Consider the following 11,208-nt stretch of genomic DNA (forward strand, 5'->3'; position numbering starts at 1 on the left):
ATACAGTAGCTTATGCAAAGTCATGTGAAAAGTGACCAAAACATGGTAACCTAATACATGTTCCAGGTAGGGAACTCATTCCTTTTATCTCTAATTGGTCATTTTAGGGTTGATCCTTTGATCTTGTTAGATAGATTCATCCCAACTCATCATGTGGACACAAGTTTATTGTCATTGCTACTAATTACTTCACTAAATGGGTAGAAGTTGTCCCATTTTTTATTTCCTTGAGCAAGATAGTTTCTCTATTTATTATAAATCATATTATATGTAGATATGGACTTCCTTATGAGATTATCACTGAAAATGGAGGCCAATTTAAAAATAAGGACCTTAAATGACATTGTAAGAAATTCAAGATAAAACAGCATAGGTCTTCCATTTACTTCTCGCAAGGAAATGTTCAAGTTGAAGCATCAAATAAAACCATTTTCAAAATCTTACATAGAACAATTCTTAAGAATAGTAGAGATTGGTACTTTAGATAAATCTAGCTTTTTAGGCCTATAGAATGGGTATTAATACTTCTACAAGGGCTATTTCCCATACATATGGTGCTAAAGTAGTGTTACCTTTATAGGTTGACATTCCTTCACTCAGAGTTTCCCTCAATGGTCTAGTTAGAGATGAAGAATACCATGCCATGAGACTTCAAGAGCTAGAACTTCTAGATGAGAAATGCCAAGCATCATTTGACCCTATGAGGGTCTACCAAAAGTGCATGTCAAAAGTATTCAACAAAAAAGTTAGCCCTAGAGAATTCTAGGTGGGAGATTGTGTCCTACATGAAAATCCTAAGAATCAATAGAATAGAGATCAAAAGGCTAAATTTGAACCTAATTGCCTTGGACCTTACATTATTAGAACAACATTTGGGTCTAGTGCCTATTTACTATCTACAAAAGAGGGAGAGCAACTACCCAATCCTATCAATGTCTTACATCTCAAGAAGTTCTATCCATGATGTCCATTCTATCTAGAGGCATCATTGTACATATTTATTGATCCTGTAAAAATACAAAAAATGATATACTATCAAAATTCTAAAAATTGAAAAATGTCCTTAAAAAATGATCATCTTAGTAATAAGAACTTTGATGTATCTCCGAAAGAAATTATATATTTAAAGAAATAAAATAAAAATAAATAAGAAAATAAGAAAAAGAAAAAGAAAATATAATAATAATAATCCAAATGTTGAAAACCTGGAAACAAGTGCTAGTTGAGGACTTTGTGCCCCTGTTTCTTAGTGTGTGTCCTCGACACTTGGCCTTTGTCCATCATGCCTTCTCATTGTTGCCTTGGTTTGGAATTGGTCATTAACTAGAGGCATAACTATGTTAGCTTTCATGTCTCATCTGCATTAGTCTTTAGGACACTTTGTAAATGGTATTTTTCAACACCACCCTTCCTATATTTTTCAAAACAAACCCTGACATCGAGTGTTTGATCTTTGCCCAATTTAGTCATGTGATCTTACCTACTTGCAAGAATTTCATCCTTATCCTCAAAACTTAGTATTAGTTAACATACTTAAATTTATAAACACAAACACTTAATGCTTGACTTATGTCATGATATTTTCTTTATCCATTGATTGTTATTGATTTTCATTGAGTGTCCTTGTTTGATAAGTCTCTCTAAGCTAGATAGCTAGAGGACTTGGGGCATGGGGCATGTTTTTATTTGTTTTTTACTTGTGGGTATGGTCTTGAAATTATAGAGTGTCTCTCGTTGTCCCATTGAAAAACTTAGGAGATTTGAGGCATCATCCTTAATTTTTTTTGCACAACCATTCTTATGATCATCGTCACATCTATGCCTTGATGTGAGCATGGTTTTGCTACATTAAATTGGGTAAGCTAACGTCAAAGTGCTTGACCTTTATGTCTTTGATTCTTATGTTAGAATCTTTCCATATTCAAATCTGATATAAATCATATTCATATCTTCATAGTTGTTCTTGTAATTAGTGATGATTGTGTGATTTTTTGATGCCTGTTAATAATGGCCTAGTGATAAAAATAAGTTATTTTATCATTATCTAATTAATGATGAACATAAAATCCTATATTACAATTTCTCTTTTGCAAGTACACCTTTGCATTTTCATGTAGCTTGCATTATTATACTTCATCTTAATTTTCCTTTTCAGGTTGCATTATGAGTTTGAGAGGGTTTTCCCTTCATCTCTCTAGTGGAATTTTATTCAACTATAGTCATTTTTAAATGATCTTCATTTCCTTTATCTTCTTTTATGATCTCAATCAAAATTTCTATCTTAAATAGTTGATTGATTTTGGGGCATTCTATTTCTTACAGGATATTTTATTTTCTTCCTTTTGTTTCTTTCCATATCTTCCAAATTTCTACCTTCCATTTGCTTTCACCTCACTTCTTTTCTTCTAATTCACCTTTGGGGCATAATATTTCATGCTTGATAATATACCTTGGTTCTATGATTCTTATATCTTTCATCTTACATCAAGAATTTTATCTTTTGTTCAATTTGGTCAAATTTATCAATTTGTTGTTTCTCCTCTATCTTATTTTAATTTCAATCACGAAGTGGAAATATCTACAAACTTCAATCATTGATTTAGTTTTATCAATTTTATTCTCAACCTTTTTAAGTCAAAAACTTTTTTTTTTCTTGCATAATGTGTTCCCAAATCTACCACACGTTTGGGTTGTTTTGTGATCCAAAATTGATCTCACACTTTAATTTCTTTCTTTGACTATATGTGTTCCCAAATGAATCACACATTAGTCAAAGAGGGGAAAATGTATGCACCCTAAAATGGTCACCTGGACTATGGATCCTCATTATTCAATTTATCAAATTTCCTAAATCAATGATTTGCAATATTTTATTGAATCAATACAAATCAATTTCTAATCAAATTGTAATTAATTCAATTATTTCAAAATTTCCTAAGGTTTGATCATTTTATCCTTAGTCTTATTTAATTAAAAGAAAACCTCTCTTTTAATTAAATAATTAATCCACATTTAATTAATTAAAAGAAAACCCCTCTTTTAATTTAATTAAATATTTCCTATTTAATTAAAATAACTTACTCCCTTTTAATTAAATAAAATCCCACTTGAAAAATAAAATAAATAAAATATTTTTTTAAAAAAAAATTTCCTCTATACTTAAATGCACATATCTCTAAGTGGGATTCCTCTTTTTTCTCAAACACTCCTCTTTTCTCATTGGTAAAATTTTGTTTCACATAGATCAAACTCTATTATCTCATATTGGTTGTGAGAAGTATCCCACGTCCACAATTTTGTTTATAAGGAGCCCTCTCGTCATTTTGATATAGATAGAGCAATATAGAGAAATATATAGAGAGATATATAGAGAAATATAGAGGAAGATTTTATTGTTATACTACAAGTTTGGAGAATGATTTTGGAGAAGGAGTTTGAACATTAGGGTTTGGACATTGGAGGTTCATTGGAACTTCTCTCTTCTTGTCTTTTTCTCTCTTGCATCTATGGCTTCCATCTTTAGGGTTCATCCTTGCATTTTAGTATTATCTTAGAGTCATATTTGTTTTCATAGATTAATATTGCATTGCTATTTCCTTTCATAGCTAAGATTTCCTTTTCTTACATTGCATTGTATTGTTATCATTTAGATTAGTTTGCATCCTCATTGATATTTTGATCCTTGAATCTCCTATTTCATGATGTAGTCGCATGGGCACAAACTAGGTCAAATTGAAAACCTCTAATACAAATCATCACACTCCATGAATAGAGAGCTATGAGTTATGATTTGAAATCTCATTCTTGAGCCAATCTTGGATATAATGAGCCATAGAAGTGTGTCAACATTTTAGCACACAAAATAAAAATTCACAATTTATTCTAGTAAAAGACTAAAATATATAAGAGGAAAAAAATTCACAATAATTAAAATATTATTTGATCCCTTATAATGACTAAAGATAGACATTGGAATCAATATATAAAATATATGCTTAGGACTCAAAATTAATAACTAGATCTTTCTAATTAAAGGGAAAGTTCATGGCTTAAAAGATGTGTAGATTTCAAACTATAATTTACCTATTTTGTAATCCATGTATAGTTTTAAGAAAGTCATTAGTATAAACAATATAACTTTAAGTTATCAATATATTCTAAAATATATATTATTATGTATACAAGTACATATAATTTAATCTTATCTCTAAACAATTAAATTTTGTGTATTTTATCTTATGTAGTGACATTTCTGTATTTATATGATGTGGTGACACATTAAATGCTTCTTGTTTGAATTTTTTTCTAATATTTATATATCAAATATTTGTATTAATAGAAATGTCATAATTTGTGTTATAATATATTGTGAGAATTAACTAACATTAGACATTCCAACTCATTAAAAAGATCAAATGTTTGTAATGGTCTTTAAGTATATGAAAAAATCATAACATAAATCAATCTAAAATTCATTACATTTTTATTGATTGCATATGAAATATGTTCAGTAATTAATCATAAGTTTAAATTTATTTGTACCTTTTAATCAGTAACCCTAAATGCGGTTACCAATAACACATAGATCATTTATAGTACAGTTATAACTTCCAGAGGCATATAATTTTATTCCAACGTGGAGATATATTTAAACATATCTTATTCTCGTGAGGAAGCCCGCGAGAGACTTAAAAGAAAAGACTACCCAGCATGCAGTAAACAACAATTAATAGAGACAATTATGAATGTGTAACTTCAACTATTTATATTTAGGAAGAGTGTCGCAGTTATGATGGTGGATTGTACAATGTTTTCAAGAATCAAAAGAGAAAATCTACAAATTTAATCTGAACCACTCTAATAGAATGATTTGTGCTGCGAGATGTCTCCCCACGAGCACGCAAAATGAATGAGAGAAAACAATGTCCCAAACAAGAAATGCAAATTAATTAAACAAAGTGCATACACAGTTTAGTATTGAGATTTATCTAGGTCATTGAAGTAAGGGTGTTGCATTGCCTCCTTGGCTGATATTCTCTTCGCTGGATCATAAGCCAACATCTTCTGGAAAACACATGATACAAATGCGAAGAATACAGTGGTTATTATGAGAAAATTATTCGAACTAAGTACATTGATACAGGTCATTCTTAAATATTATATGTTAATAGAAAAATTAAGCTGGAAAAAATAAGTCAATTTTGACTATTTAATACTTTTAACTTAGGAATGAAGTCTTATGTGTGATGTTTAAGCCTTACGAGTAAAACTATGAAAAAAGAAAAAGAAATTGTATGTGCAAATAAACTATACTTACAGACAACAAATCTACACCACTTGGTTCCATATCTGGAACAGCAACGCTAATCTTCTTAGGTTTCCACTCGGGATACACATGCCAATTGATAGACTTAGTCACTCCCGGCCACATGTCTTCACTAGGAGTTCCGAGTTGTCTATTATAAAAACACATATATATAATTCTTAATATAGAACATGATATTTGTCATCATATAAAATTTAAATTTTCACTTGTTTGAGTGGTTCATTTCAACTTACATTAATAACAAATCATAATAAAAGAACCATATAATTTTATATGTACTATCTTAAAACAAATTTAAAAAAAAGAATTATATAATTTTACATGCACTCTTTTAACAAACCAAAATCTAAAATAATGTTATTTAAGAAAAACAGAAAAATATTTCCATAATACTGTAGTGTCAAAATTTAAATTCCTTAAACAATTAAAGGAGATACCTAAAAATGCAAAGAAGTTGGCTTATTTCTGAATCTCCTCTAAACAAGGGAGCCATTCGATACATTTCAGCTGCATGACCAAGTATTATTTTAGATCGATTTCCATAATTTGTATATAGAAAGAATAATGAAAATTAGAAAGAACTCACAAAATAAGTAGTTTACACACTTTTCACTGAAGACAAGAAAAGATAAAATATTACCAAATATACAACCAAGTGACCAGATGTCAATAGGTATGGAATACTGAACAACCCCCAAGAGCACTTCAGGAGCCCTGTACCAAAGGGTCATCACCTGACCAAGAACAAACCAATTAATTCTCTCAAAGAAATTAGGACAAGTTAAGGGTTAATAAGGTAGGGATCCTAAAAGATTTGTTCTATATCTGTGTTGTGGTGATTTCTCTTATAAATTTAATTTGCAATTTGCATGCAGGCATTTTCTAATGATGTTATAGATCATTGAGATACATTGCATAAAATAATAGTAATACTTCTAAAACATTATAATGGAATAATGATTTTTCCATGCAAAATTAATAATAAATTATAAGTATTTTGTTTTGATAATATTAAAGATATTGACATAACCAAGAGTTCTTTTCCTCATTGTTGATCCACAGTGAGAATTTATAAGAAAATCTATTTTTTCTCAGAGTCCTAGTAGACGAGACAACCATTTGAATCTTATATTATAATATAATACCCACCTAAACGGATATATCATCTTGGAAAAGAATTTCAAACTTTAAAAAATTCAACTAAGAGAGGTTCTTCAGATACAGCTCGACACTTGTAGTTCTACTCCTTAATTGTACTAATTATTGAACTATAAAATTTCAGTTAAATGCATCCCTCATATTATAGAGGTGAACAATCTTTTCTACAACATATGTGATATAAGAATATTAATGACAAAAGATAATAGTCCTACACTACTACTCCACAACGGAAACCAATAACATTAATGTATACAAAATGAAAATGCAAACATTAAAGGCATGTGTAAGATAGGCTTGGGAAACCTTACATTATGGGTTAAGGCGTTAACAGGAAGAGTGAATGATCTCCCCAATCCGAAGTCTGCAAGTTTTAATAAACCCCTTGTTTTATCCACCAATATATTTTGAGGCTTCAAGTCCCTATAAACCAAATTTCTTCATCACCAATTTGTGAAAACAGAAAATCAAAATCTACTCCCCAAACAAAATCTACTCCCCAAACAGAAAATCAAAATCTACACAAAAAAATTGGATGTTACACAAATGGAAGCACCTGTGCATTACACCGTGACCATGGCAATATGAAACACCCCTCAACAACTGGTACATGAAGCTCTGCAACGTAATTAGTCATTATTAAGACTAAGGAGTAAAGCAAGATAGAATTAAATACCAGTAGCAAGACGGAAGAGCCAGTGATTCATATAGATAATCTATATAAAAATAGCATAATTCACCTCAAGAATTTCCAGGACTTTAGAGCATAACATTAGACACCAAGATTAGTTAATCAGGGCTCCTTAGAACATGAGATTATACAACACTTTTCTCTACCTTGACTCATGAGAAAGATTAATTTTTAATTTGTAAAAGTTGAAACGCTATTTCTCAGAATTTAAGAAATACCTTTATAAGATGATGCGACATTTTTGTCTTGGATAGATTGTCAATGTAATTCCTGAGATCACAATCCATGTGTTCAAAAACTAAACAGACGAAGAGGAGGCCATCGTTGCATTTCATGTGATGAACATCAAGTAACCTGCACAATTGCTATGATCAGTCCTAATGAGAGAAACAATGCATGGAAAACAAATAAATATTTAAAATTTCTTCCTTACCTTACAATGTTAAGATTCTGAGATAACATCCTAAGAATGGATATCTCACGGAGCGTAGTGGCAGTAATTCCATCTTCATCACGCTCAAGCTTAGCTTTCTTAATGGCCACAATTTGCCCTGTCTTTTTCACCTTGGCTTTGTACACCTTACCATAAGTCCCCTTTCCTATTGTCTCCAATATCTTATAATCATCCATTTCCTTTCACCAAATTAGAAGAACAAAATTGAAAAATTTTAAAAATAAATTTGTGGTGGACTGAGTTATCCGACTTACAAAATGAAAAGGGACTCAAAATCCAGTGTAGTAATTTATAGGAATGGGAATCGTTATGGTTTCCAAAGCCGACAACTCTACATTTATGTGCATGCAAATCTTAGTGTTGATATAGGTTAAACTGATAAGATATATTAAGTAAACATTAATATAAATATAATTAGCGATCGATGTGGATTAAGGTTTTTCAAAATCAAGCATAAATGTCTAGAAGTGAACAACCACAAAGTTACTAAATTTATTTTGTTGATTATAGAATGTATGATTTTTCAAAGTAAGGAAAAAATTATTTATGTATTTTATTAATTGAAAATGTTTATTTTTCAGAAAGTGTTTTGGGCTTTTATTATTCTTATTTTCTAAAGTAAGAATTTTCTTATAATGAATTATCATAGGTTTTATGTTGTACTTATGTTCTATTTGATGTTGATTTTGCTCATCTTCATCTATTATGTCATTTTGGATTTGCTCTCTATCTTTAGATATGAGCTTCTTGGAACATAATAACTCTTGCTCTATTTTCATCTCATATGTATGTTTCCTTTAGAATTCTCTAATATATTTAAGGTTGGTGTGACTTATAAATATCTATAAGAAATTATTAATGTGGTCTAAGGATGCATATTTTTATATTTATTAATCATTAGATGGTTAAGCAACAATATCAAAGATAGCAAGTATTACTTTGAGAAAGATGTCTATGAATTCCTTGGTGACATTAAGGTCAATTTGTCTATCAGTGACTCAACACTTAGTCAAATAGTTACATTTCTACTAAGATCTATAGTTACTACCTAGCGTATCATTCATCTAGTAATGTTAACAAAGTATCTCAGTTGCTACCAAGCTAAAGAGATAATTTGTAGATAATATTGAGCTACATAGTATCTACCAAGCATCAGAGATAGTTTGTAGTATAGCCCAATTGTAGTAGTGTCTACCGAGATGTCTAGTGGAAGTTATGAAGACTCTAGTGTTAACCAAGCTCTATAGTGCTAACTAAGTTCTACAGTATTTACCAAGCTCATAGTGTTATCAAAGTAAATCTAGTGTTGACCAAGTCATGCAGTGTCAACTGAGTGATTCAACAACTATCAAGTTTCTCAGTATTCACCAAGTCACACAGTGCTAATTGAGTTCAAGCTACTTAAAAGTGATCACTATGGACCGAGCTTCTACTTCAACCAAGTGCCAGAGTTTTTCGAGTGTTGACAGTGTTTGTCATGTATTTGAACATCACCAATTTCGTCTTCAGAACCCAAGTTACAATAGTTGGGCCAACTTTATGAATTATGATGAATTTGGTATTGTAGCCAACTCCAGAAGGTAATGAATTAGATTGTTATATATTTAATGTGTTGTATCATATCCAAATATGTATGGAAAGAAGAATAAGAAGTGTATGGGTGTGAATTGAAGATGGCTACAAGCAGTATAAGCAATAGGAGAGATTTATCTATCATAGCCAGGTGATTATTGAAATACAAGGAATCTCATTCAGTAAATTAGAGTTGTAGATAAGAGATCAGCCACTAATTTTTCATAACAGGTGCATCAGTCAAATCCTTTAATTGTGTAAACTTAACATTTTTTTGTTATATCTCCTGACCAAGTGCATACTTCATTGTATGTTTGTAAAATTATTTAATAGTGTGGACCTCATAGTCCTTATTACTCCTAATATAGTAGATCACCAAAAGTGGTCAATTGTAAGCCTTAACAGGTTAACTTTATACTGCAGTACTAAAGCTTGTGGGTATCATCCCCACCTTAGTTTTACTTTCTATTTTGGAAGGTTTTTGGGTCACCATATCATGTGTCAAAGTGTTATGAATGTTTTATTTTCTTTCATGCATGCAATTAGATCATAATAATATCTAAAGGATTAATTGGTGAAATAAGATAAATTTTTATTAGTTTTTGATTCACCCCTCCCATCTCAATAACCTCACCTACCTTATATTTCCAACATTCCTTACTTTGTTTAGAAAAAAAAATCTATATTTACTCTATGATCTATTAGAGGTTCACTTTGTTAATCTTGGTCTAGTATTGACTATGGATTTCTTATCTACATGTGGATGTGATCTTGCTTGGTGTGAATCTCTTAGAGTGTTGTTCATCAAATAAGTCTCTATCTTTTCTCTTATTTTCTAGTACCTAAGTTTAGTGATATCTATAACAAAAATTAATGGATATTTATTGTACTCTATAAGGAGGCATATTCCTTATAGATTAACACTTAGATAGTAAAGAACAATATCAAAGATAACAAGCATGCCTTAAATTGGTGTAGATTTAGGGGAATTATAACAACATCATACAATGTTTGAAAGATTATAACAATATTTTGCATAGAATAATTCATTTTTAAATTAATTGTTATCATGCAACCTAGGTTAGTCCTTTTAGGGTTTTGATCTTCTTTGTGAGGATAGGTCCTTCTTTGTAATTTATAATGATTCATTCACTTCTTGATTAATTAAAATTTCTTTTTTTTGCTCAATAAGAATGTCTCCACTATGAATCTATGATTTCCATCCTCTATAGCTTTGCTTCTCTCTTTCTATGATAGGTGTTTTCATGTAGTGATTCTTGCAAGATATGAAGTTGAGATTTTATCAACTTGAACATGTCATTAGAGCTCTAGATATTCATGCCCATGTTCTATGTATGAGAAATTTGGCTTGGTTTTCAAATCTATATTTTCTCTTTTAGAGGAATTTGATTTTCAAAAAAAAAATTAATTGGATCTAGGGGACTTTTATTTCTAGACCCTTTCAGCTCAAAGTAGCACATTTTTGAGCTCAAAGCATCCAAAAACCCTTATTTCCATATAAACTTTATCCATTTTAGACATTTTTGAAATCTGAGGTAAAAAAAAGTAGCCCAAGCTTGTACAACCTTGTGCATGCACTCAAAATTGATGATTTCTTTTGATTTTATTTATCAATATTTACAATAAATTTTTTTTATCTATCCGAAAAGAAGGCGGCACACATTTTTGAAGATACACTCATGCATAGATTTGTGTGTGTCGTTGATAGCATTTTCGATAGCCTATAAGCCACACCTCTTTCTGACCATGTCCAACATTCACATCATACCTATGTCTTACCTTCTCCATAGTGTACCAACTGCATGTCTTCGAGGGTGTAATGTTTTGAGACCATATCACCCTACTCATTTATTATTTGGGTGTTGAATGGAAATTTATTGCTTGGAACTATGGTTTTTGTTTGGTGGATTTTTTTGGACTACCAAATTTCCTGGAAGCCACCACTATACCAACTCTAGGCCCTAAATTTTTCTAACCTTGTATGGT

At 30.5% G+C, this 11,208-nt stretch overlaps 1 protein-coding gene across 2 annotated transcripts; it reads right to left on the minus strand.

Annotated features, from left to right (window-relative positions):
• Window positions 1-4,971: 4,971 nt before the first annotated feature.
• On the minus strand, window positions 4,972-7,805 carry LOC149550214 (cyclin-dependent kinase B1-1-like). Of its 2 annotated transcripts, XM_089795045.1 has the most exons (8): window positions 7,609-7,805; window positions 7,394-7,529; window positions 7,041-7,102; window positions 6,796-6,907; window positions 5,967-6,060; window positions 5,764-5,833; window positions 5,318-5,456; window positions 4,972-5,064 (listed from the first exon to the last, which is right to left on the minus strand). In XM_089795045.1, the coding sequence occupies exons 1-8, from the start codon at window positions 7,803-7,805 to the stop codon at window positions 4,972-4,974; spliced, it is 903 nt and encodes a 300-aa protein (XP_089651171.1). The 2 variants fall into 2 exon arrangements, with proteins under 2 accessions (XP_089651171.1, XP_089651172.1); XM_089795046.1 differs by lacking the exon at window positions 7,394-7,529 and having other exon boundaries at window positions 7,041-7,100; window positions 7,636-7,805.
• Window positions 7,806-11,208: the final 3,403 nt, after the last annotated feature.

The sequence above is a fragment of the Cupressus sempervirens genome, chromosome 7 (genome assembly GCF_028749045.1).
Source record: "Cupressus sempervirens isolate cs-2001-9-10 chromosome 7, ASM2874904v1, whole genome shotgun sequence".
NCBI classification, from domain to species: Eukaryota; Viridiplantae; Streptophyta; class Pinopsida; order Cupressales; family Cupressaceae; genus Cupressus; species Cupressus sempervirens.

What these genes read in the sequence shown, in the direction of transcription:
- LOC149550214 (XM_089795045.1), bottom strand. Translation starts at nt 7,805, where the DNA reads ATGGATGATTATAAGATATTGGAGACAATAGGAAAGGGGACTTATGGT. An exon ending in GTCACTTGGTTGTATATTTG is followed by an intron (nt 5,834 to 5,966) that starts GTAATATTTTAT and finishes TTGGTCATGCAG; the next exon opens with CTGAAATGTATCGAATGGCT. An exon ending in CAACTTCTTTGCATTTTTAG is followed by an intron (nt 5,457 to 5,763) that starts GTATCTCCTTTA and finishes TTTTTATAATAG; the next exon opens with ACAACTCGGAACTCCTAGTG.